The sequence below is a fragment of the Carlito syrichta genome, unplaced genomic scaffold, assembly GCF_000164805.1.
Source record: "Carlito syrichta isolate Samal-C Ts95f unplaced genomic scaffold, Tarsius_syrichta-2.0.1 Scaffold308816, whole genome shotgun sequence".
NCBI classification, from domain to species: domain Eukaryota; kingdom Metazoa; phylum Chordata; class Mammalia; order Primates; family Tarsiidae; genus Carlito; species Carlito syrichta.
The window spans coordinates 140626-167891 of NW_007252912.1; the positions used below are offsets into that span (position 1 = coordinate 140626).

Below are 27266 nucleotides of genomic sequence, written 5' to 3' on the forward strand. Positions count from 1 at the left end.
AATATATAAATACATACATTTTTTATTTATCAATTAAAATAAATGAAATGTTAGAAAATAATTTTTTAAAAGAGTAGATCAGATTGAGATGAAGCAGCCAATAGGTTAGAAGAAGCCCATGAGTGTGTTTTCCCTAGAACCAAGTGATGAAGGTAGTCTAAAAAGAGTAGATGAGATTGACTAGGAAACAGCATGTATGAGAAGAAAGGAAAGCCTAAGACAAAAATTCTGCATTTAAGGATAGACAGAGAAAGAGGAACTGCCAGGTAGTTAGAAGGTGACTGGGAAAAGTTTAGGTCTCAGAAACCAAGAACAGAGGGGTAGTTGGCAATGTTTTTACATGATGAAATCAAGTCAGATATGGATTCAGAGATGTCTATTGGATGTAGCAACCATGCAGATGACTTTGGTTAGGGAAGTTTAATGCAGTATGGGAGCAGGAGACAAGATGACATTATGTTGAGTGTCTGGATGATCAGAAGGTGAAGGCTGAGTACAGACAATGTCTGCAAGAAGCTTAGCTGTGAAGGAAAGGAGAGAAATGGCAATAACTGATGTGGGACATGGAGTTAAAGGGAAGTTCAGTTTTGCATAACTTTTGATTTTATTTATAGGAATGTGATTTGATGTTTTGATGTTTTAGTATTATGTCTGTTTTCTTGGCTTTGTTTCATTTTTAGGTGATGGATAGAACAAGAACTGAAAATATATGACTATATTTGCATTGTATAGTTAATCCTTTTCATTTGATAAGGAAATAGCTTTACTATCTTAATTAGCTAAATTTTCTCTGTTTAATTTTTTAGAGATTCTCTAAATAATGAAATCTCATTTTAATATATTCCATATTCTGTTTGGCTTTTTTTAGATCATTCATCGAGATATAAAACCTGAGAATATTTTAGTATCACAGACTGGAATTACTAAGCTCTGTGATTTTGGTTTTGCACGAACACTAGCAGCTCCTGGGGACATTTATACAGACTATGTGGCCACACGCTGGTATAGAGCTCCAGAATTAGTATTAAAAGATACTTCTTATGGAAAGTATGTATATTTGGGATCCTGCCTGGCCTTTCCTAAGTATCTCTTTTCTCTCTTGTTATATCTGTCTTCCCTATTACTGAAACTCTGCCCTCTGTGACTGGGTTGAGGCTAAGAAGAGGAACCCTTCTAAAGGTAATATAACAGAAAGACCCTATGGGCACCTGCCTTGCTGGCCACTGCCACTCATCTGCTCATTCAACTCACCTGGGTTGAATGGCTGCAGCCCCAGAAGAACTGTGCAGACATCCCTCAGACTGTATCCAGGTTTGCTTTAAGCTGTGCCATACCCTTGGCCAAGCTTCCTCCTCAGCTAATCTTTAACCTCTACATTCTGCGAAGATTTTAAGATCTTACTCTGCCAGTGTGGCATAGGAACTGCCAAGTTTCCTATTTTCTGGAAAAATGGCACTCTCTTTGCAAGTATTGGCAAATAATTTTTGAACTATTCTAGGTACCTCAAAAGTAGCATGATCTCAGTCTAACATGAAGCGCCAACCTAAATATAAATAATCAATCTTGAAAAACATATAGGGGCAGAGGTGTATAATTTAATACTTTATTCAATAGAAATGGAAGGGGATGATTCACATGTGCTTTTTCTAGAAATTATTCTGTTATTGTAATATCTAATATTAATGAATACTTGCTTTTTGTCATAATCTGTTCTAAATGTTCTATATGCATTAAATCATTTAATCTTCACAAAGACCCTATGATGAAGGTGATACTATTACCGTTCTCATTTTAAACAAAAGGGCACTAAGGCACAGAGGTAATTTGCCTAAAGTCACATAGCTAGTTATTGCAGAACCAGGATTCTAACCCAAGTGGTCTGGGTTCACAATCCATGCCCCAGGGCACCTTCTCTACTGTACCTACAGACCATCTCTGTACCTCAGTTGCTTCATCTGTAATGTGGAAATGGTCATAGTACCCCCTGCATAGGTTTGGTGTTAGGATTAAATGATTTGATAAATCCTCAATAAATGTTAGCTATTCTTATTCAGAGTCCTCGAACTTTTTCTTCAGTTCTTTTTGCCTCTGGGCATAAAGTAGCTTGCGTAAGATCTCTGTCTCAGTTTTACAGTTTGTCTTTTAATAATGTAGCTTAAGTTCCTTTCAGATATGCTTCCTAGCCCCCGAATTGTATCATTTTCTAAAACTTGTAGTGTATTATCTGTAAATTTTGTGCCAGTAAATATATAAAAGGGGCTAGTTCTTTTTTTTTTATGATTCAAAAAAAGTATACTGCTAAAAGATAAATTCTTTGAGGATATGCATACTTTCTTGTATTCTGCACAGCCAAATTTGGAGACTTACACATGGTAAGATTAGATTTGAGGAGATGTCACACTTGTGTTTGAAACAAATTTGATAGTGAGTCTTTTTGAAAACTCTTTTTATTGTAAAACAAAGCACAGATATATAAAACTTCTCACAATATCAACCACCAGACCAAAAAATAGAATTTTGCCAGCCACTCTGGAAAATCCTTTGTGTACCCTATTCCAGTTGCAACATGCTCCCTTCTGCCTAAAGTAATCATATATTGACTTTTATTGTAATAATTTCCTTGCATTTCTTTGTAGTTTTATCACCCAAGCTTGCATCCATTTACGTTAATCTAGCCTTTTTTAGTGACAGATTTTTTGAAAGATGATTCGTATATCATGTCACCTATTTAAAGTATACAATTGAATGATTTTTAATATATTCACAGAATCACACAACCATAACTGCAATCAATTTCAGAACACCCCCAAAAGAAACCCTGTCTGCATTAGCAGTCACTCCCCATTTCTTCCCAACCCTCCAGGCCTAGGCAAACATGTGTGTATTCTCATTCTCCATGGGCTTGCCTATTTTTGACATTTCATATAAATGGAATTATATAACACGTGGTCCCTTGGGACTGGCTTCAGCATAGTGTTTTCAAGGTTCATCCTTCGGGTAGCATATATCAGGACTTCATTTCTTTTTATGATTGAATAATACTCCATTGAATGGATAGATTTTATTTTATTTACCCACTCATCAGTTGATGGACATTTGGGTTGTTTCTACCTTTTTGCGACTATGAACAGTGCTGCTGTGAACATTTTTGGACTCATTTTTGTGTGAACATGTGTTTTCATTCTCTTTGGGCATACACCTAGGAGTTGGAACCGTGGGTCATATGGTAGGTCTATGTTTCATCTTTGAGGAACTGTCAGGCTGTTTTCCAAAGTGTTTGTATCATTTGACTGTCCCACCAGCCAAGGATGAGGGTTACAGTTTCTCCATATCTTTGCTAACACTTGTTATTATTGTTCCTCCTTTTTTTTTTCTATAGCCATCTTAGCCTTGTTTGTTTGTTTGTTTGAGACAGACTTTCACTCTGTCACCAGGCTGGAGTGCAGTGGTGCAATCCTGGCTTGACCTCCTGAACCCAAGTGATCCTCCCACCTCAGCCTTCTGAGTAGCTGGGACTACAGGCTCATGCCACCATGCCCGACTAATTTTTGTATTTTTTGTAGAGACTGGTCTTGAACTTCTGAGCTCAAGTGAGCCTCCTGACTCGGCCTCCCAAAGTGCTGGAATTATAGGCATAAACTACTGGGCCTGGCCCATTCTAGCCTTTTAAAAAAGTAAACTTTATTTTGGAATAATTTTAGAGTTATAGAAAAGTTACAAAGATAATATAGAGGGTTTCCATATACCCCTCACCCAATTTCTATTTATCCTAATATCATATTACATTACTATGTCATATTTATCAAAATTAGTTTTTGGGTATTTTTTTGAGTTGGAGTCTCACTCTGTCACCCAGACTGGAATGCAGTGGCTGCTCGACCTGCTGGGCTTCGGCAATCCTTCCGCCTCAGCCTTCCAAGTAGCTGGAACCACAGGCGCGCACTACCATGCCTGGCTAATTTTTGATTTATTATGGAGATGAGGTCTCTCCAAGTTGCCCAGGTGGGTCTCAAACCCGCGGGCTCAGGCAATCCACTCACCGCAGCCTCCCAAAGCGCTGGAATTACAGGCTGAGCCACCAAGCCCGGCTCATCAAAATTAATTTTGCCCTAGCCAGGCTGGTGGAGTGGCACATATCTATAGTCTCAAGTACTTGGGAAGCTGAGGCAGAAGGATCACTTGAGCCCAGGAATTTGAGGATGTATTGTGCTATGTTTGTGTTTGTGAATAACCACTGCACTCTAGCCTGCCAGTGAGAATCCATCTCTAAACATAAACAAAAAACCTAGCCTTGCCTTTTTTTTTTTTTTTTTTTTTTTTTTTTTTAGTTGAAGTCTCACTCTGCTGCCCACACTGGAGTGCAGTGGCATGATCATCACAGCCTCCAACTCCTGGCTGAGTTGGGATCTATCTCCTCAGCCTCCTAAGTTGCCGGGGCTACAGGAGTGCCATCATGCCTGGCTTTTTTTTTTTTTTTTGTCAGCCTCGAACTCCTGGGCTCAAGTGATCCCCTGCTTTGGCCTTCCAAAGTGCTGGGATTACGTGCATGAGCCATCACACTTGGCCTTGCCTTTTTTATTTAAATGAGATTTGATATGTTTTTAAAGTCTCTTTTAAACTATAGAAAAGGAAAGGAAATTCTCTACCTTTTCTTTTTTTTTTTAACATATTTTTTATTTTAAAATTGTAGGGTACAGTTAAGGGTTATAAGGGGTGTCTCCCCGTCCCTAGACAGATATTGACTACTGTTAATCCCACCTCCCTTCTCCTCCCTGCCCCCCCATAGTTTCCAACCATTTTCAATCCTTTTCTTGTGGCGAGTGGATTGCCTGAGCATGCGGGTTCAAGACCAGCCTGGGCAACTTGGCGAGACTTTGTCTGTACAATTAAAAAAAAAGAAAGAAAGAAAGTGTATGCAATATCACTTTTTTGTTTTTTGAGTTGGAGTCTCACTCCATCGCCCAGACTGGAGTGCAGTGGCACACTCCCGTCCACCAGAGCCTCAACCTGCTGGGCTCCGGCGATCCTTCCGCCTCAGCCTTCCAAGTAGCCAGAACTACAGATACACGCTACCACACCCAGCTAATTTTTGACTTATTGTAGAGATGAGGTCTCGTCAAGTTGCTCCGTGTGGATCTCGAACCCATGTCAATCCTTTTCTTATAGTATTATGATAGATGTTCAAGGTCCACTTATGAGTGAGAACACGTGATACTCAGATCTTTGTTTTTGTGAGAGATCACTCGGTATTATTGATTCTAGTTCCATCTAGGTTGCTGCGAAATTTATGATTTTGTTCTTTTTTATGGCCGTGTAGTATTCCATTGTGTATATGTACCACATTTTTTTTTTTTTTGAGTTGAAGTCTCACTCTGTCACCCAGACTGGAGTGCAGTGGTCGCTCCCCGCCACCGCAGTCTCGACCTGCTGGGCTCCTGCAATCCACCTCAGCCTTCCAAGTAGCTGGACCTACAGGCGCGCGCTACCACGCCCGGCTAGTTTTTGATTTATTGTAGAGATGAGGTCTCTCAAGTTGCCCAGGCAGGTCTCGAACCCACAGGCTCTGGCAATCCACTCACCTCAGCCTCCCAAAGGTGTGGGATTACAGGCGGAGCCACCGAGCCCGGCTTGTACCACATTTTTTAAATCCAGTCCTCTTTTGAGGACAGCACGGTTGGTTCCAGGTTCTTGCTATTGTGAACAATGCTGCGATAAACATATGTGTGCAGGTATCTTTTTTACAGAGTGATTTGAGTTCTTCGGGGTATATTCCCAGTAGGGGGATTGCAGGGTCATTTATCTGTTGAATTCAGAACGTTTGTGTTGTTGAATTTCTCACAGTCTGAATTTTGTTGACTGCATACTCATAAGGCATCTGTCCTTTATAATTCCTGCAAATAGGCATCTGGATTCAGATGCTATATTAGTCTGAGGTTCAATTTCTTTGGCCAGACTATAGTTACTATTGTCTTCTTTCGTCAGAAAACTCATAATTTGGCTGGGTGCAGTGGCTCAAGCCTGTAATCTCTGAATTTTGGGAGACTGAGGTGAGAGGATTGCCTGAACCCACAAACTCAAAAACAGCCTGGGCAACTTGGCGAGACCTCATCTCTACAATAAATCCAAAAACTAGTCAGGCATGGTAGTGCACACCTGTAATTCTGGCTACTTGGAAGGCTGAGGTGGAAGGATCGCCTGAGCCCAGCAGGCCAATGCACTCTAGCCTAGATGATGCAGTGAGACTCCAAATCAAAAAAAAAAGAAAGCTTATGATGTCTGAATGTCTCTTTTTTTAATGTTAGCAGCCATTGATGCTTAATGACTAGATTCATCCATTCGTTGAAGTTTGCAAAATGGTATTTTAACTTCATTATCTCTTTAAAATTTATTACTTATAATTTTTTTTTTTTAGTTGGTGTCTCACTCAGTCACCCAGGCTGGAGTGCAGTGGCACACTCACAGCCACCCCAGTGTCTATCTGCTGGGCTCTGGCCATCTCTCTGCCTCAGCCTTCCATGTTGTCGGAACTATAGGCACGCACTACAACATCTGGCTAATTTTTTTGATTTATTGTAGAGACAAGGTCTCGCCAAGTTGCCCGGGCTGGACTTGAACTCGTGGGCTCAGGCAATCCCCTCGTCTCGGCCTCTCAAAGTGCTGGGATTACAGGCTGAGCCACCAAGCCTGGCCTACTTAGGATATTTTATAAAAGGGCATAGGAACTATATATAGTTTATATAGGGAAAGTGGGATAAATACTTGATTTATTTATTAACTTTTAAGATGAATTGGCTCCACAAGATGACCTCCAAAGATGACCAATTAATTTAAAAACTCATATCATAAAAAAAAACCCCAAAAAACTCATATTATTATGAGGCCAGGCATGATGGCTCATTCTTGTAATCCTAGCACTTTGGGTGGCTGAGGCAAGAGGATTGCCTGGGCCCAGGAGTTCGAGACCAGGCTGGGTAACATGGCAAGTTCTCGTCTCTACAATAACTCAAAAAAATTAGCTGGGCATGGTGGCGCGTGCCAGTAGTCTCAACTACTTGGAAGGCTGAGGTGGAAGTATTGCCTGAGCCCAGCAGACTGAGGTTGCAGTAGCTGTGATCATGTCACTGCACTCCAGCCTGGACAACAGAATTACTTTGATTAAAAAAAAAATTGCTATGAACTCATAGATTTAAACATACTTAATGGGCTCCAGTGCATTGCTATCATATCATTGCTGCCAATGAGACAGATAGAATAAACAACCCAAATGTCCATCAACTGATGAGTGGGTAAATAAAATGAAGTCGATTCATTCAATGGAGTATTATGCAGCCATAAAAAGAAATGAAGTCCTGATATATGCTACCATAAGGATGAACATTGAAAACATAGAGACACAAAGGAAATAACTTTTTCTTACCTGTTACAGGACTGACACATGGCTGACACTCCTATGAAAAAGGATAGGCTAGCAAGAGAAAAACATAACAAATTTAACAAAGTTTTACATGACATGGAAGACTCCAGAAATGAAGACACAAAGGCTGTATTTTATGGAAAACTGTATTTTTTTTTTTTTTTTTTGAGTTGGAGTCTCACTGTGTCGCCCAGACTGGAGTGCAGTGGCTGCTCCCGGCCACCGCAGCCTCGACCTGCTGGGCTCCGGCGATCCTTCCGCCTCAGCCTTCCGAGTAGCTGGAACTACAGGCGCGCGCTACCATGCCCGGCTAATTTTTTGTAGAGATGAGGTCTCATCAAGTTGCCCAGGCAGGTCTTGAACCCGCGGGCTTAGACAATCCACTCACCTCGGCCTCCCAAAGTGCTGGGATTACAGGCTGAGCCACCGAGCCCGGCTGTATTTTTATGCTAAGTCTGATGAAGGAAGTGGATAGTTGTGGAGAAACATGACTGGATGGAAGGATTATGATCTAATGATAATAAATCTAGCAAAGCCTGTTTGTTTAGATTCTTCTTAGCCTCTGTATGTCACATTCCTTCCTTCTGGGTATACAGAAGAACCCCTCTGTTATGACCTACTTTCAGGGAGGTAGGTCAGAGATGGACCTTTCTAGATTTTGTGTTTTGTTTTTTTCAAATTAAAATGGGAGGCTAGGCATGGTGGCACACAGCTATAATCCCAGCACTTTGGGAGGCCAAAAAGGAGGATTGCTTGAGCCCAGGATTTTGAGACCAGCCTGTGCAACATAGCGAGACCTTATCTCTAAAGGAAAAAAAAAAGAGACAGGGTCTCACTATTGTTAAAATGAAAACTTTAGACACATTAAATTTAACAGGGTTTATTTCAGCAAGAAAAACAAATTTTCGTGAATTGGGCAGCCCCCAGAGCCACAGCAGATTCAGAGAGCCTCCAGGGATGCTGCGTGGTAGGAGCAAATTTATGGACAAAAAAGGAAAGTGACTTACAGAAAACAGAAGTAAGGTATAGAAACAGTCGGTTTGGTTACATCTTGGCACTTGCCTTATTAGAACACAGTTTGAATAGTTACCTGCCTATGAGTGGTTCAAGTATGACTGATGGACTGACTGACGTACAGCTATTATGGGCAGCATACTCCTTAGTTAGGTTTTCAGTTTGTCTGTCTACTAAGTTAGGTTCATCCATTAGGGCTCACGTATGGGAGTCCGGAGACTTTCTCAGGTTTTAGTTTGATTTAACAATTTCCCCCCTTTTGGTCAACCTCTCAATTTGGAGAAATTGACCAAAACTTTAGGCATAGTTGCCACTCTCGGTCACCATCCTAAATGACTTATTTGGTCTCAGTATGGAACTCACAAGTCTTCTTTGGTGTTAGTATGGAGTTCACAAGTCATAGCTTCACACCAGCTGAATGTTTCTTTATGTTCTCGCTCATCTAGTTGAAGTGAGACCATTTAACTCTCAATAGATGACTGCATACAAAACATTTAAGAATTGAGACGATACAGCGCACCATGGGGACTAATATGAAAATGGCAGAATTCCAAAGTGTACTCCTTTACAAGAGTTCTTATGAAATGAACGGAACCCAATTAAACAGGTTTAAGTGTAGGTAACATAGATGGTTCAACAGTATTAGGGTCTAATTGGTCATAGTCCATATTTGGAGTGTGACAGCGATTAAGGACTATAGTTTGCTGTAAAGTGGCCTGATTTAAAGAGATATCCATTTTCATTGTTACCCTGATAACACAAGTCGTAATAACCTGGAGATTCACTATAAGAAATATAAAGATTAGAAAACCTTGGAAAACCCAAGCTTACCATCCGATGCCTGCAAACCAACTGTTAGTTGCTTTCATAAAAATATCTTGTGTTCTTTTCTTTTGAGAGTTTTCTTTAATGTGTTTGGTGGCAATGTCTATGGAGACAGCAGTATCAGCCATCTTTTATATTAAGCTTTCTATAGTAACAAAATCAGGAGAGAGCTAAGTCCAACATTCAGTTTTGTTCAACACCAAACATAGGCCTCCCAGCCTGAGCAAAAAGGAAATCTAAAGCTGCATGATTTTCCATTAAGTGTTTCTGTTGAACTCATATGTTATCATCTACCTTTCAGAGAGGGCTTCTATTTGTCTGAAACCCTAGGAGGCCTAATTGGCTACAAAATCCAAGCTTTTCCTAATTTACGAATTTGTTTTAAGTTCCATACAAGTGGTATGCCACTACCACAAAGAGTGAGCTCCAGGAACCCCACTGGAATCTTTCCTCAGTGGAAACTAGCTTGCCTCCATCTATTTCTTTCTTCCTTTTCTTTTTTTTTTTTTTTTGAGTAGTCTGTGTTGCCCAGACTGGAGTACAGTGGCACATTCACAGCCACCACCGCAGCCTCAACCTGCTGGGCTCTGGCAATCATTCCATCTCAGCCTTCCAAGTAACTGAAACCACAGGTGTATGCTACCACGCCCAGATAATTTTTTAAATTTATTGTAAAGATGAGGTCTCACCAAGTTGCCCAGGCTAATCTGGAACCCCTGGTGTACTCAGGCAATCCTCTGGACTCTGCCTCCCAAACTGCTGGGATTACAGGTGTGAGCCACCATACCCGGCATCTTTATCTATTTCAAGACTAGTACTAATACCAGTTATTGACTGTTTGAAACTCCAAATATAGGAGCCATTAAAGATAATTTTCAAGGAAAGCTATTCAAAAGGTAGGAGCGAACCAGGCCAAATAGCAAGATCTGAACCAATGAGGCAGATGGAATAAAATTCTCCACAGATCCAATATGGGCCCTCGGGGGTTGGAAAAAAGGGCCACCTAATTGCATTTGAGCAAGGGTCAGTTAGATTTCTTCTCCCACAAATCTATATAGTTCCTGAAGGTCCAGGGGGAAATTTACTTTTTTGTGGCCTCCTTATAGCATGTTGAAAGGGTATATATCACCACATTTAGTAAAAAGATACCCTGCTGTATTTAATCTGGTAACATTATGCAAGCAACTACTTCTATTCCCATAGGTAACTCCCAAATCTTGTCTTTTCTTTCTTTTTTTTGAATCCAAGTTTCACTCTGTCGCCCAGGCTGGAGTGCAGTGGCACACTCATGGCCACCGCAGCCTCAACCTGCTGGGTTCAGGTGATCCTTCCATCTCAGCCTTCCAAGTAGCTGGAGCCACGGCCATGTGCCACCATGCCCGGCTGAATTTTTTATTTATTGTAGAGACAAGGTCTTGCCAAGTTGCCAGGCTGGTTTTGAACCCATGGGCTCAGGTGATCCTCTCGCCTCCACCTCCCAAAGTGCTGGGATTACAGGTGTGAGCCGCTGCGTCTGGTCAACTCCCAAATCTTGAGGATGTGAGACTTGGAAGCACAATACTTTTTGCAGGCATCACTTGGGCTGGTTTTCTACATTTGGTACGTTCTTATGTTTGGTTCTACATCAGGTTATTAGCTGAAAAAATTAGAGTGTTGTTTTTTTGTGAGTCTAGGAAAGCAGGTAGTAGCAGTACTGTTTAGAAAATCAAGGATAGCTTTCCATTCTTCCCTTGAAGTTTCAGAATGACTCTCATTAGGAACATGGAAAGGCTTTGGAGTCAGTGGAATTGTTTCTTGTTTTTTTGACATTAACCCACAAACCCAACAATTGCTCTGGTTTTGTGCTAGAGCATAAGTTCGAGCTAAAGCCATCCATTGATTATGGTACCATGGATTTTCCTGTAGGGAAAATGAAAGGATTAAGGCAACAGGAAATGAGGAAAAAATAAAAAAACAAGGCTTTCCTGATGGCAGAGAAGTATTAATCCCTAAAAGCAGTCTACAACTAGGATGCCAGTTTCTTCTGGGAAGAAATTTTCCTGGGCAGCTTTACTTTAAACTCTCTAACAGGTATACAGTTTCAGGAATCCGAAGTGGTCCTTTGGAATTGTAAGATGCAGACCGAAGTTTCAAGGCCCTGAAACTTTACTGAAGTGTAGGTGGTAAGAAGAATTTGGTATGGTCCCTTCCACAAGGTTCAAGAGCAATTTTCTTCTAATGTTTTTTCCTAAAGAACCAATCTCCAGATTCTAAACTGTAGAGTTTGAATGTCCTCAGCTGGTGTATCTTGAAAAACTTCCATTACCTGCTGAAAGTACATTTTGGCATAATGTATTAAAAGCCTTGCAGTATTTAGTCATGTCAGAGTTTAGGAGGGCAGGAGATTCATGAGGTTCTATTATTTGGGTCATAGACCTTCTAGCGACTATTGTTAAACCCAAGATTTTAAATCCAAGAGACCACCAGAAAGCCAGCTCCAATGCAAACACACGAGGGTCTTTATTCAGGCTCGAGTCTGGCCTCATGTTTGAAGCCGACGCAGCGACTTCAGGGACGAGAGCCCCGACCTAGGTTAACACGTACCTTTTATACATAATTCTGAAGGGGTGGGATGGCTTTACAAACTTGTGCACACAGGATTGGATAAAAACTATATGACGCAGTTACAAAGACTTTGGTTGATTTGAGTTCGATTTGCGCGGGCTCAGGCTTAGTTACTTGTGATGGACAAGTAACTGCCAAACGGGCGGAATGGAATGCCAGATAAGCTAGGTTTACACAGTCACTGCGTGTAAATTAACTTTGGCATGGGAGCCGGAGGTTTGAACCAACATAGAGCCCACCAGGAGAGTGGCTAGCGCCTCAGAGTCTACTGCAATCTAAGCAAAGGAATGTCCGGGAGGGGCTTATTGCTTAACATTTATACACTGCTAGCAGCAGTTGCAGAAGCAAACGAAGCCAGCATGGGACAAACAAATTGGGACAAACAAAAGCTGAACGCTTTTTTTACAGCAAGTATAGGTTTTTTTTAATCTCGTGGGTCTCTCACTATATCATAAGGAGTCAGCATATGTTTTCTAGTGGGAGTAGATCTGATTGCCATTAAAGCCAAAGTTAGTGTCTTGACAAGGCAACCCGATGGGTTCAGTTAATTTTTCCAAGTTCAGTCTTAATATACCATTTGTTCTTTCAACTTTTCCAGAAGACTGAGGGTGACAGGGACAATAGTAGTTCCATTATGTCCATAACACCTTATTTAGCTGCCTTATAATTCGTCCAGTAAAATGAGTTCCGTTATTGCTGGAAATTTTTCTAGGGATGCCCCTTAAAGGAAATATATTTTCTAACAATTTCTTAATTATTGTCATAGCATCATCTTTTCTACATGGGAAAGCCTCTACCCAACCAGAAAACATGCAAACTATAAAGAGCCTACTGATACCCCATTGAGGGTGGCAACTGAATGAAGTCCATCTGTAAATGTTCAAATGGTCCATCAGGTGGTAGAAATATGCCACCTGAGATTTTTATTGTTTTTCCAGGTTTATGACTTTGACAAGTCAAACACTGGTTATAAACCATTTTAGCAATTTTGGAACAGTTACCTCCCTCACCAGTATTTTTAAAATAATTTGAATCGTTTTATCTGTTCCATAATAAGTTGTGGAGTGCAGAGCCTTTAACAATGGAAGCTTCAAGACTCAGGAAGGACCAGGAGGCCATCTGGGCCCTCTGTGAGTCCAAGGTTGGCACTGAATTCTGTTTTTCCCAATCACGTGCATTGCATTGTTTATTAAATAGATCATCATAAGGGAGTTGGCTTGGATTAATCTTATAGAGTTCATTCAAATGGCATATTCTAACAGTTTCAGCACTTGCTGATTCAGCATAAAAACCTGCTTAAGCATTCCCTTGATATTCAGGCAGTTCTACAGGTGTAAGAATGTATCTTAATAACAGCAATCTGTGATGGTAACAGGACGACAGAAAGGAATTCATCTACTTGGGACCCATTTTTGATGGAGGTCCCACTAGAAGTGAGAAACCATCGTAGCTTCCCTATTTTGCCAAAATTATGTACTATTCCAAAAGCATATCTGCTGTCTGTATACATATTTACTGACTTGTCTTTAGCTATATGACACGTTCAGATGGGGGCCAAAATCTCTGCGGATTGAGCTGACTTAGACTGGGGAAGAGTTCCCTTTTCCATTTTGGGTGATAACAGCATATTCTCCTGCCTAATATATTCCTTCTGAATTTTTTGACATAGGACCTATCAACAAAAGTATTAACTCAGGATTATCCAATGGAATATCTTGTAAATCAACACGAGGGGCTGCTATTTCTGACATGACACTTACACGATTGTGGTCTTTACCATCATCAGGCAGAGGTAATAGAGGAACAAACAGGATTAAGTAGAGTGCAGCATTTTAGATGGAGATGAGAAGGAGACAGGAGACTTATTTTATAAGATGTTAGTCTAGTTTGTGACCTGCCTGGGCATCTTGGTGAGACCTCATCTCTACAATAAATCAAAAAAAAAATTAGCTGGGTGTATAGTGTGCGCCTGAAATTCCAGCTACTTGGAAGGCTGAGGTGGAAGGATCACCGGAGCCCCAGCAGTTCGAGGCTGCGATGGTTGGGAGCAGCCACTGCTCTCCAGTCTGGGTGACAGAGTGAGGCTCCAACTCAAAAAAAAAAAAAAAAAAGATATTAGTCTACTTACTGAGAAATGCTGAATTTGGTTGGAATTTAACAGACTTTTCACCTCATGGGGGACTTGCAAATTAAGTTTATTTCCTAAAACCAGATCAGACGAAGCTTCCACCTACTTGGCTGCTACTGCTACTGTTTTTAAACAATTCGGATATGCCTTAGATATTGTCTAATTGAAGGCTGTAATATGCAATGTTTCCCCCTGTATTCTTGGGTAAGAATTCATAAAGCCGATTGTTAAATTCATGAGCGAACAAGGTGACAGGTTTGGTGTAATTTGGAAGTCCTAATGCTGGGGGCATTAGGTGAGTCAATTTCATTTGGCTAAAAGCCTGCTCATGACTTGCCTTCACAAGGTAAAGGCTCTGGTACAGTGTTTTTAGTGAGTTCATACAATGGCAAGACTATTAAGGAAAAATTTGGAACCCAGGGCCTGTAGTATCCTGCAAGTCCAAGAAAACCTATTAATTGTCTTTTGATTACTGGCTGAGGAAAACTTTGAATAGTTTTTATCCTTTCAGGTGAGAGGGAAATCCCTTCAGCAGTCAAATCCTGTCCCAAATAGTGGACTTTTTCCTCTTGAAAACTGAAGGTTTTCCATCAAAACCTTGTGACCTTTATGTGCGATTTGCTGTAAAAGATAAACTGAGTCCATTTTAGAGCACTGCTTAGTGGGAGGGCATAACAAAAGGTCATCTACATATTGTAGGAGAGTAGGATTTTGAGGAAACCGTAGTGTCATTAAGTCCTGATGGGACAGCTACTTGGAAGGCTGAGGCAGAAGAATCACCTGAGCCCAGCAGGTCGAGGCTGCAGTGGCAGTGAGCATGCTATTGCACTCCAGCCTGGGTGACAAGAGTGAGACACCAACTCCAAAAAAAAAAAAAAAAAAATCGTGATGGGAAAAATATGTAGTCTTCAGTAAACCCTTGTGGGAAAAATATGTAGGGTCTTCAGTAAATCCTTGTGGGATTATAGTCCAGGTGTACTGGTGATTTTTCCAAGTAAAGGCAAACAAGTATTAACTCTCTTTATGAAATGGGATGCAAAGAAGGCTGAGCAGAGATTTGTTACCATGAACCAATTGGAATTAGCAGGTACATTAGATAATAAAGTATTAGAATTTGGTATTACAGTAAACCTTGGTATTACAATTTTGTTAAACTGCTCATGAATCTCAAACAAATCTCCAACCTCGTGCATTTGTTTTTGTTTTTGTTAACTGGCAGGATTGGAGTGTTAAGAGGGTTAGTGCATGTAATTATAAGTCATTGTTAAATTAAATCTTCTGCAATTCATGAGGGCCCTTGAATTGCTTTGGGTTTTAGTGAATATTGGGGTAATTTAGGGAAAAGTTTAGAGCGGTCTATTTGGACTTTTATAGTTTCCACACTTTTCATTCTTCCCATATCAGTTGAGGAAGAAAACTATAAATACTCAGGTATTTTTGAAAGGTCAGGGGTATTATAGGCCTGAGTTTCAATTTTATCAATTTCTGCCTGTAGAGAGTATAGCAATTCTGGCTCAGCAGAATCAGGTAACTCTAAGATTATTTCTCCCTCCGAGGAGAATTTTATACCCTTTCAGCTTTGAAAGTAAGTCTCGCCCTAGTAAATTTACTGGAGCATTATTATGTAATAAAAAGGTATGTTTTTCTGAAAAGGGCCCCAAAGTAAATTGGATGGGTTCAGACATGGGAACTTCTTGAACTTGATTTGAAACCTCCGCCATAGAAATGACCTTTTTTACTCCAAGGAATTTGTTGGCTTGTTAAAGTGAGATACAGAGTGTAGCTCCGATATCCACCAAGACAGTGCACAAGTCTCCATTTATTTGAATCTCTGTTTCTCTATGTCTATCCAAGGGTATTATGGGGAGCAATTTATCAGAGAATCCCTTGGAGTCTCCTCAGTGTTGATTACTATCAGAATTATTATCTTCTGGGCTCACGTTGGTGGTGAAGCAGTCTGGCCTAAAAGGAAGCTTATGAGTGGGCTAAGATGAAGGCGGACAATCTCTTTTCCAGTGTCCAGGTTGTTTGCAATGAAGTCAGACATCTCAGGGTAAAGAATTCCTTGTTCTAGGGTCTCTTCGTTGTGATTTAAAATGAGGGCGAGAAGGTTCCTTTGGTCCTAGCCCTTATAACTGTTGTAATTAAAGAGTCATAAGCTTGTTAGCCTTTTGGTATTTTTCTTGCTCTAGAATCCTCTCAAAATGTTCAGCTAATACCACCAATTTAGTCATATCTATAACTGCTCATCCTAGTTTATGTTTTTAAATTAAACTGCTAAGTTCAGGACAGAGTCCATTTATAAATAGAGCAGCTAATGCTGTTTTAGTCTCTTCAGAAAATATTCCTTGGGCACTTTGAGCCCAGAATGTTTCACATATAGTGTTTCTAAGTGGGTTCTGTAATCTAAAACTGGTTCATCTTTCGTCTGCAAGATTAAATGATAGACCAATTAATTTTTTGTGGGAAAATTTTAGGAATTGAATTTAAAATATTTTCAGCACTTTTTCTAGCTCCTTTTGGTCCTTCTCATGAGGAAGTTTTGGAGGGGTCTTTAATCTCCTCCTCAGATTTGTCCCATTCTATTGCTGCCATCCATTTTTTACCTTCACCAGCCCCCAGTAACCTGTAAATAAATTAATAAAAGTTAGAGAATCCTGGATCATAAGCTCCCATGAGGATTCTAAATTCCTCAGTGAACTTTTGAGGATTTTCTCTTGGATCAGGGAAGTCTTTTACAATGACTCTAAGCCCAGTTTTAGACCATGGAATGAATGTGGTGACAGCAGGCAAGCCTGGCTAATCAGAAGTTCTTACCTTGTAAGGCAGCTGTCTAATTTCTCTTTTTTCATCATCTTCAGGGCAAAAGGGTGATTCAGCAAAAAGGTTAGTAGTCTCAGAGTATGTAGGTAGAGACAGATAAATAGAAAGAACAGTCAGGGTAGTTCAGTCAGAGTACAGTCCTCTCTCATCATGTCCTTAGTCTGTTGCTTAAGCTTTTCATTAGCTTTTTGCAGATGAATCTTTTAAGGAAGCAATTTTTGATTCATTTAGTCTTTTAGAGACCTCCATGTACCAATGAATAAATACATCCTGCCAGGCACAGTGACTCATGCCTGTAATCCCAACACTTTGGGAGGCCGGGGCAAGAGGATTGCCTGAGTCCAAGAGTTTGAGATCAGCCTGGGCAACATGTGACACCTTCTCTCTACAATAAATAAAAAAATTAACCAGGTGTGGTCACACACACCTGTAATACAAGCTACTGGTTTTCTCTAGTAGGGTTAACCCATTTTTCTAAAAATGCACACATTCTGGGCCCATGATTTTTTTTTTTTGAGTTGGAGTCTCTCTCGGTCGCCCTTACTGGAGTGCAGTGGCCGCTCCTGGCCACCGCAGCCTCACCTGCTGGGCTCCGGCGATTCTTCTGCCTCAGCCTTCCGCCTCAGCCTTCCGAGAAACCGGAATTACAGGCATGCGCTACCACGCCTGGCTGATTTTTTTTTTTTTGAATTGGAGTCTCACTCTGTTGCCCAGACTGGAGTGCAGTGGCCGCTCCCAGCCACCACAGACTCGATCTGCTGGGCTCCGGCGATCCTTCCGCCTCAGCCTTCCGAGTAGCCAGAATTACAGGCATGCGCTACCACGCCCGGCTGATTTTTTGATTTATTGTAGAGATGAGGTCTTGCTGCCCAGGCGGGTCTCGAACCCGCGGGCTCAGGCAGTCCACTCACCTCAGCCTCCCAAAGGCGCAGGATTACAGGCTGAGCCACCGAGCCCGGCTAGGGCCCATGATTTTTATATGTGAAATTAGCTGGAGTATCAGAAGGTGGAGTCTCAGATTTGGGGATTGAGATGAACACATTATTTTTTTTGTAAAGATGTCTACCTGAGGTCCAAAGCCTCTAACTGAATTCAATCCAGTTAATTATCAAATCCAATTTGATCCTGGACCCAGCTCAGTCTAAATATTGTGCAAATAAACTCAGAGAGTCAGAACACAAATTAGTGGAGTTTGATATCCGAGAGAAACTCACTCCTGACTACAGTTACAATCAAGAGAGCAATGACACAGCTGGCTCTGTGGGCACTTCACCTGGTCACCTGGTGTTCCTGGGGGTTGCTGGAGTTTTACTTCAGATTCCACTTCTGACACCAAATCTGTTAAAATAAAAACTTTAGACATATTAAATTTAACAGTGTTTATTTATTGTTCTTGCTCAAATAAACTCTGTTAAAATTAATGTTCCTAAAGTTTTTATTTAACAGTATCTTGCTCAGGTCGGTCTTAAACTTCTGGATTCAAATGACCCTCCCACCTCAGCCTCCCAAAGTGCTGGGATTACAAGTATGACCACTTGTAATCACCACACCCAGCCTATCTTTCCAGGTGTTATGGCTTGCTTTGGAAGAAAGGAGTTTTAGTTGCTGTGGTTCACTTCAGGGTGAGGAGAGGAGAAGGAATTCTGGTTTCTATGATCTCCTTGGGGAAGAAAGGAGTGCAGGAGAAAGTCAGAGAGACCTTGATTTTGAGACCCTTCCTAAATCTCCTTCAGTTCCAAGTATAGCCAAGGTACCATAATTTGGATATCATGACTGAGCCCTAACACTATTATTATTATTGAAGTTCAAAATCAATGGGAGCCTTTTCAAGGTAGCTCTCAAGTTTTTTTAAAACATGACCTAGGATACAGTCTTCTTGCTACCTGACTTGCTCATCTTTTACTTGTTTTTTCCCCCAGACCTGATGTGAGCCATAAGTAGATAGGTAGGTAGGCAGGCAGGTAGATAGATACATAGATAGAGATATAGATATCTTTTTGAAAAAAAGAGCTTTATTGAGATGTAATTCACACACAATACAGTTCACCCATTGACATAAATTTCAGTGGTTTTTAGTATATTCACAGATATGCACAACCATCACCACAGTCAATTTTAGAACAGTTTCATTGTCTCAGTAAAGACGCCATACCCTTTAGCTATTACATTCTTCTGCCCCGACCTTCTTCCCCAAATTTAAGTAGTCACCAATCTACTCTCTATCTTTATAGATTTTCCTATTCTGGGCTTTTATATAATATGAACAGAATGATATAATGTCTGGTATTTTGTAACTGACTTATTTCATTTAGCACAATTTTTTCCAGGTTTATTCAAGTTGTAGTATGTATTAGGATTTTATTTCTTTTTCTACCCAAATAATATTCCATTGTATGAATATAATACATTTTGTTTAGTCATTGAAGAACCTTTAGTACTTTTTGGCTATTAGAAAAATGCTTCTACAAACATTTATATATTAGTCTTTGTGTGGACATGTTTTCATTTCTCTTAGATATATACCTAGTAGTATGATTGCTGGATCATATAGTGACTTTATGTTTAATTGTTTGAGGAACTGCCAGACTGTTTTCCAAAACACCTGCACCATTTTATATTCCCTGCAGCAGAATATGAGGGCTATAATTTCTCCACATCCTTTTCAACATTTGTTATTATCTGACTTTTTTATTCTAGCTTTCCTAATGAATTTGAAGTGGTATCTCATTGTCTGTTTGAGGCTGGGCTCTGTGGTTCACACCTGTAACCCCATCACTTTGGGAGGTCGATGTGGGAGGATGCTATGAGACCAGGAGTTTGAGACCAGTCTGGGCAATGGAGTGTGACCTGGTTTCTACAAAATAAATAAATAAAATAATTAACTGGGCTATGTAGTCCTGGGGCTATGATTGCACCACTGTGTTGTAGTCTGGGTAACAGAGTGCGATCCTGTCACAAAAAAGTGTGTATTTATTGTATACAACATGATGTTTTGAAGTATATATGTACTGTGGAATGACTAAATCTAGCTAACTGACATATGTGTTGTCTCACATAATGACCATTTTTAAATTTACTGGGATTACACTGAATATATGAAGCTTGGAAGAACTGACATCCTGAGAATATTGAATCTTCCCATCCATGAACATGAAATACCTCTTCATAAAAGATCTCTATTTATTAGATCTTCTTTGATATCTTTCATGAGTCTTCCTTTTTTTCACTTCACAATTTACCTTGGAGATCATTCCATATTTCATCATATATAGATAGACCTACCTCACTATTTTTAACAGATGAATAATATTTCATTGTGTTTGCACAGCAATTTACTTAGTCATTTTTTTTTTTTTTTTTTTGGAGTTGGAGTCTCCTCTGTCGCCCAAACTGGAGTGCAGTGGCCGTTCCTGGCCACCGCAGCTCGACCTGCTGGGCTCTGGTGATCCTTCCGCTCAGCCTTCCAAGTAGCTGGAACTACAGGCGCGTGCTACCACGCCCGGCTAATTTTTTGATTTATTGTAGAGATGAGGTCTCGCCTGCCCAAGTGGGTCTCGACCTGCTGGGCTCAGGCAATCCACTCACCTCAGCCTCCCAAAGGTGCGGGATTATAGGCTGAGCCACTGAGCCCGGCTTCTTCTTTTTTTTTTTAATTGTAGAGATGAGGTCTCACCAAGTTGCCCAGATGAGGTCTCACCAAGTTGCCCAGGCTGGTCTTGACCACATGGGTTCAGGCAATCCTCTCACCTCAGCCTTCCAAAGTACTGGGGGTTACAGAAGTGAGCCACTGTGCCCTGCCTAATTTTTTGCTTTTGTTTTTTTTTTTTTGGTAGAGACGAGATCTTACTATGTTGTCCAGGCTGGTCTCAAACTCCTGGGCTCAAGCAATCTTCCCACCTCAGTCTCCCAAAGTGTTGGAATTTTAGGCATGAGCCAAAACATGTTTTTAAGAATAGTGAGGCAAAATGATCACTTGAATCCAGCAGGTCTAGGCTGCAGTGGCTGTGCACTTCAGCCTGGGTGACAGAATGAGACTGCTACTCAAAAAAAAAAAAAAAAAAAGAATTGATATTTAGATATTTCTGGCCAAGGTTGGTGGCTCACACGTGTAATCCCAGGCACTTTGGGAGGCAGAGGTGAGAGGCTTGCCTGAGCTCAGGGGTTCAAGACCAGCCTGGGAAACTTGGTGAAACTTAATCTCTACAATAAATCAAAAAATTAGCCAGTTGTGCTGGCCCACACCTATGGTTCCAGCTACTTGGAAGGTTGAAGAGGAAGGATCACCTGAGCCCAGCAGGTCGAGACTGTGGTGGCTGTGAGAGGCCCACTGCACTCTAGCCTGGGCGACCGAGAGAGACTCAAAGAAAAAAAAGAGATATGTTACATATTTCTGCATGAAAACATGATTTATTCTGATCTGTTTTAGACCTGTGGATATTTGGGCTTTGGGCTGTATGACCATTGAGATGGCCACTGGAAATCCACATCTTCCTAGCAGCTCTGATTTGGATTTACTCCATAAAATTGTTTTAAAAGTAGGTAGGTATTACTGAAATGTTCTGTTACATGTCTAAAATAAATATTGCAAGATTAATCCTGCTTGATTTTCAAATTTAGCTTTTATGCATAAGAACAAGGAGGCATACTGTTTTGATAGATAGCAGCAGATGGATGCCTTGGGCTGATAAAGAAGGTAGGAAATTCTGTTTTTTGCAAATAATATTTTTTTTGCTAGGATGCAAATAGCTAAGCCATATATTAACAGTAGATGTTAATAAAAATAGTACAATAGGAATGTACTTCAGTTTGTCTAAAAGTTGTTTTTAAATTTTGTCTTCTACAAATATTTGTACCTCTAAACAATAATGGAGTTGAGTCAGATGCTTTTTTAAAGCACTTGGAGATAGATAATTATTTACTCAGAAATCACTTTGTTTAAAAAAAAATAAAAGATAATAGCCAGATAGCTAAGTAATTTATTCAAGAATCTATTTGATGAGAGTTTAATTATTTGATGATCTGCTTTGACCACCCAAATATTTTTAGTTAGACTTGAGCATGGTATATTACTGATTTTTTTTTTTAATATTCCTGAATGAGGAGCTTGAGTAACCCATTGTGTGGTGGGAGAAAATCTATATAAACATGTAATTATAGAATCATGAAGAAGGTGCTGTGAACAATTATAAAAGAGTGAAATCTGGATAAATATTGACTTAAGATACAGTTCAGAGCCTTAAAGCATCATACTTTTTTGTGTCTTCTTTAAAGTTCTGGTTATGAGAATAATGTTAGAAGGCACCTTAGAGATGGTGGCATTTAATCCTGTCATTTCATACAGATGAGAATACCAAGACACAAAAAAGGAAGGAATTTATCCAAGGTCACAGAACTAATTATAGCAAAACTTAGTTCTCTGCACTACTATTTATATTCTTTCCATTCTACTACTATTCTCTAGCCTTGTTTCTTTCTTGCAATATTTTTACTTCTACGTAATTTTAATATTTTAGCTGTTTGAGTAAGGCTTCAACTTGCTTTCCTAATGGACACTTGGTAGTTAATCATTTAGAAACCCATTTGGAATTGTGTAAAAGTTTGAAGTGTTTTTTCTGACAGCATTACATACATATTATGTCTTATAGTTAGGTAAAGAAAATAAACCTGGTGGATTTACATTCTCTGCTGCCTATGTGCTATCAATAGATTATTGGGGGAAATCTCAATTTTTAAGTGACATATTTAGATAGTTCCTTGTTCAATTTCAAAAAAAATTAAAAGGCATAATTATTATTCTTCCTTGTCTCAGTTTTTAGTAATTTAATGCAGATTACACAGCAATTTGATTAATTTAATTGTAGATTAATTTTTCTATCTTTTAAATATACATATTTTTTCTCTTTTCAGGTGATTTGACACCTCACTTGCAAAATATGTTTTCCAAGAGCTCCATCTTTGATGGGGTGGTTCTTCCTCAAGTTCAACACCCCAAAAATGCAAGAAAAAAATACCCAAAGCTTAACGGATTGTTGGCAGATGTAGTTCATGTATGTTAAGAGATTAAGAATTTATATCTGAGAAATTTGCATAAATTATAATATAGTTTTAAATTATTACTTTAATGAAATTTCAAAAATATTGCTAAAGTAATTTTTTTTTTGAGTTGGAGTCTTACTCCATTGTCTAGACTGCAGTGCAGTGGCACGCTCACAGTTACCCCAGTGTCAACCTGCTGGGCTCTGGTGATCCTTGAGCCTCAGCCTTCCAAGTAGTCGGAACTATAGGCATGCGCTGCTGTGCCTGCTAATTTTTTTTTGACTTATTGTAGAGGCTAGGTCTCACCAATTTGCCAGGGCTGGTCTCGAACCCACAGGCTAAGGCAATCCACCCACCTCGGCCTCCCAAAGTGCTGGGATTACATGCTGAGCCACCGAGCCCAGCCTCCTAAAGTAATTTAATCTCTAGATTTATATTAGGTTTTTTTATATTAGATTTTTTATTTGTCTTTAAATTTTTTTTTTATTTTAAAGATGTGGGGTACAATTCAGGGGCAGTTATACAAGTGGCCATTGTACAGGTAAAGTTTGGACCTCCCTTTGGTCTCTACTTTGCCTGATTTAAGCTCAGGTACCCTTATTGTTGTTGTGCTCCTCCCCACCCACCCCAGCAGCATCCCACTATTGCCAACCCTTCCTTATAATATTATGGTAAATGTTCAGGATCCGCTTATGAGTGAGAACATGGTGTACTCTGTTCTTTGTTTTTGTGATAGGTCACTGAATATGATAGACTCTAAATCCATCCAAGTTGCTGTGAAGTCCATACGTTTGTCTTTCCTTTTTTTTTTTGAGTTGGAGTCTCACTCTTGCCCAGGCTGGAGTGCAGTGGCACACTCATGGCCACCTCAGCTTTGACTGCTGGGCTCTGGTGATCCTTCCGCCTCAGCCTTCCAAGTAGCCAGAACTACAGGTGTGTGCTACCATGCTCAGCTAATTTTTGATTTGTTGTAGAGATGAGGTCTTGCCAAGTTGCCTGGGCTGGCCTCGAACCCATGGGTTCAGACAACCTACTCACCTCAGCCTCTAGGTGCTAAGATTACAGACTGAGCCACCGAGCCTGACCCAAGTTTGTCCTTCTTATGGACAAATATTATGGCTGCATAATATTCCATTGTGTATTGTGGGGAGCCAACCCCTGCAGGTTTTGGGGAGTCCCTGGAAAGATGCGGTGGCGTCGGCGAAACTGGAAGGTATAGATAATAAAAGAAAGAAAGAAAGAAACTGGACTCTGTCTAGTGCAGAAGCCAATTCTGTAGTAGATATTAAAAGAAAGATGGAGGGATAGATATAAAAGAGAAAGAGAAAGAAAGAAAATGGACAACTGTTCAACGGATTGAGCAGAAGCCATTTAATGGGACAAACCGTAAGTCTTTTATCCCAAATTTTCACAGGTTAAATCACAAGACTTTCATGTGAACACAAAGCCAGGTGGATGAGGGGTGCCCCCCCCCACCAGGTGTTTTCCCAAGCACGAGGAAGAACAATCCCAAAATTATCTCACTGTTCCTTATGCTTGGTTAATGTTCCTCAAAAGCAATATAACAATTCTAACATCATGATATTTTAATAGCCAATAACTTCTAAAGCTTATGCATACACAACACCTAATGACTAACTTAAATCCTAATACCTTTTTATTCTGTGCTAATTCTATCTACACTATAGAAACTCTTAATTATAGGTCAAACCAGTCCCTAAAGAATGTGGCCCAGTCCAAAGATCACACTGGGCCATTCCTAGGAACAATTGATTACAATCTCTTAACAAAATGGCTATTCTAAAATCCTATATATCTATCTTAATTTCTATAAAAGTTTCTAATACCTAATCCTAATATATAAAGTTGATCATCAGCAATAAAGCTTCTAAAACAAAACCCAAATATAAACTGTAAATTGTATTAAAGCCAAAACTGCAAATGTAGAAAATGGAAACAATGAGATTTCTAAAGTTAGCTGTATTCTTATTAAACCTTAAATATCATGATTGATCATGCTTGAACTAACATAATTACCTGACGTTAGCATGACCTATTCTACAACACTTTCTATGAATAAAATAAATTCAATTTCTAAAAGTAGAAAAACCCTACTCTAACTGTAGCTAAAAACCAGTTTAAAAGAATGCAGCCCAGTCCAAAGTACATGCTGGGCCCTTAGGAATGTGGCCCAGCCCAAAGTTTGTGCTGGGCCATTTCTGGTAACTCTAGATAATCATCTATACCATCTAAAGCTAAAAACAGCTCTCCATATGTATATACTAATTCTACAAATATACTTGTAAATCTTGTAAAGAAGCTTGTACCATATAGAAGGCTCCCAAATGGGACCTGAGTTTGAATTATATCTAATACCTAAGCCGAAACCGCAGTTCTTGGGAAACAGGAACAATGAGTTTCTAGAGTGAGCCATGCCTGTCACAGTCACAGAGCCTTCAGCTTAGGTAGGCAGAGATCCTTTTGGCTAAAATGAAAAATGGAGGAGGGAATGGGGTCAACAGCTCCCAAACGCATCCTAGTGGTCTCAGGGTCCACGGCCCACCTTGATCCCTAACATTCAGGTGGGCCTCCGTGGCCGGCTCCCAACAGTGTATATGTACCACATTTTGGTACTGCTTTGATGAACAACATGGTTGGTTCCATGTTTTTGCTATTGTGAATAGTGCTACAGTAAACATGTGTGTACAGGTATCTTTTTTGTAGAATGATGAGGTCCTCTGGGTATATTCCAAGTAGGGTCTTATGGAAGGACAATGTCTAGTTCTTTTAGAAATTGCCACACTTTTCCAAACAGGTTGCACTAGTTTGCAATCCCACCTGCAGTGTAGAAGTTTTCCTTTTCCTTCACATCCTCACCAGTATCTGTTGTTTGTTTTATTAATGATGGTCATTGTTACTGGGGTTAGGTGGTATCTCAGTGTGGTTTTGATTTGGATTTCTCTGATGATGAGTGAGGCTGAGCACTTATTCATGTGTCTGTTGGCTGTCCATATATCTTCTTTAGAGAAGTGTCTATTCATGTCTTTTGCCCACTTTTTAATGGGACTGTTTGTTTTTTTCCTTTCGCTATGTTTGAGTTCCTTGTAGATCCTGGATGTTAGGCCTTGTCAGATATATAGTTGGCAAATATTTTATTCCACTCTGTGGGCTGCCTCCCCACTCTCTTGATAGTTTCTTTTGCTTTGCAGAAACTTTTTAGTTTGATGAGTTCCCACTTGTCTATCTTATCTCTTAGGCATGGGCACTTGGGGTTTTGATCAGAAATTGGTTGCCAGTTCCAATTTCCCTAAGGCTGTCTCCTGCATTTTCTAAGGTTCTTATAGTTTGAGGTTTTACATTTAGTTTTTGATCCATTTAGAGTTGATTTTGGTGTATGGTTATCGGTAGGGTTCCTGTTTCAACCTTCTGCATGTGGTCAGTCAGTTTTCCCAGCACCATTTACTGAATAGGTTCTCCTTGCCCCAGTGGTTGTTGGTGGAGGCTTTGTCAAAGATGAGTTGGTTGAGAAATTGAGGCTTTGCTTCTGGAATCTCTATCCTGTTCCATTGGTCCATATACCTATTCTTATACCAATACCAGCCTGTTTTGATTATTATAGCCTTATAGTAAAGTTTAAAGTCTGGAAGTGTGATACTTCCTGCTTTGTTTCTTTTGCTGAGGATTGTTTTGGCAATTTGTGGTCATTTATGTTTCTGTGTGAATTTCTGTATTGTCATTTCTGTATTGTCTAAGAAGAATGATGTTGGTAATTTAATGGGTATTGTGTTGAGTCTGTAGATTGCCTTGGCTAGGATGGATATCTTAACAATGTTGATTCTTCCTATCCATGAGCATAGAATATTTTTCCATTTGTTTGTGTCTTCTTGGACTTCTTTGAGCAGTGTTTTGTAGTTTTCATTGTAGAGGTCTTTTACTTCTCTGGTTAGGAAGATGCTGAGGTATTTCATTTTTTGTTGTGGCTATTGTGAATAGGACTGTGCTTTTTATTTGGTTCTCTGCCTGCTTGTTGGTTGGTGTATAAGAATGCAGCTGTCTTTTGCATATTTATTTTGTACACTGAGACTTTGCCAAAGTCCTTTATCAGTGAAAGCAGGTTTTTTACAGATTCTCTTGGGTTTTCAAGGTAGAGGATCATATAATCAGCACAGAGGGATAACTGAACTTCCTCTTCTCCTATTTGGACACCCCTGATTCCCTTCTCTTGTCTAATTACTCTAGTTAGGGCTTCCAACACAATGTTGAACAAGAGAAGGTGAGAGTGGGCAGCCTTGTCTTGTTCTGGTTTTCAGGTGAAATGTTTCCAGTTTCTGTCCATTTAACAATATGCTAGCCAGGCTTTGTGGCTCAGCCTGTAATCCCACGCCTTTGGGAGGCTGAGGTGAGTGGATTGCCTGAGCCCAC

The 27266-nt window shown here is 40.0% G+C and overlaps 1 protein-coding gene across 3 annotated transcripts in view; it reads left to right on the top strand.

Annotated features, from left to right (window-relative positions):
* CDKL3 (cyclin dependent kinase like 3) overlaps positions 1–27266 on the top strand; it is a 128741-nt gene that overhangs the window by 20231 nt on the left and 81244 nt on the right. For all 3 annotated transcript variants that reach the window (XM_021716434.1, XM_008065867.2, XM_008065868.1), the window contains exons 3-5: positions 869–1047; positions 21235–21347; positions 22716–22855. In XM_021716434.1, coding sequence (XP_021572109.1) covers positions 869–1047; positions 21235–21347; positions 22716–22855 — 432 coding nt within the window. The remainder of the gene's footprint in view (positions 1–868; positions 1048–21234; positions 21348–22715; positions 22856–27266) is intronic.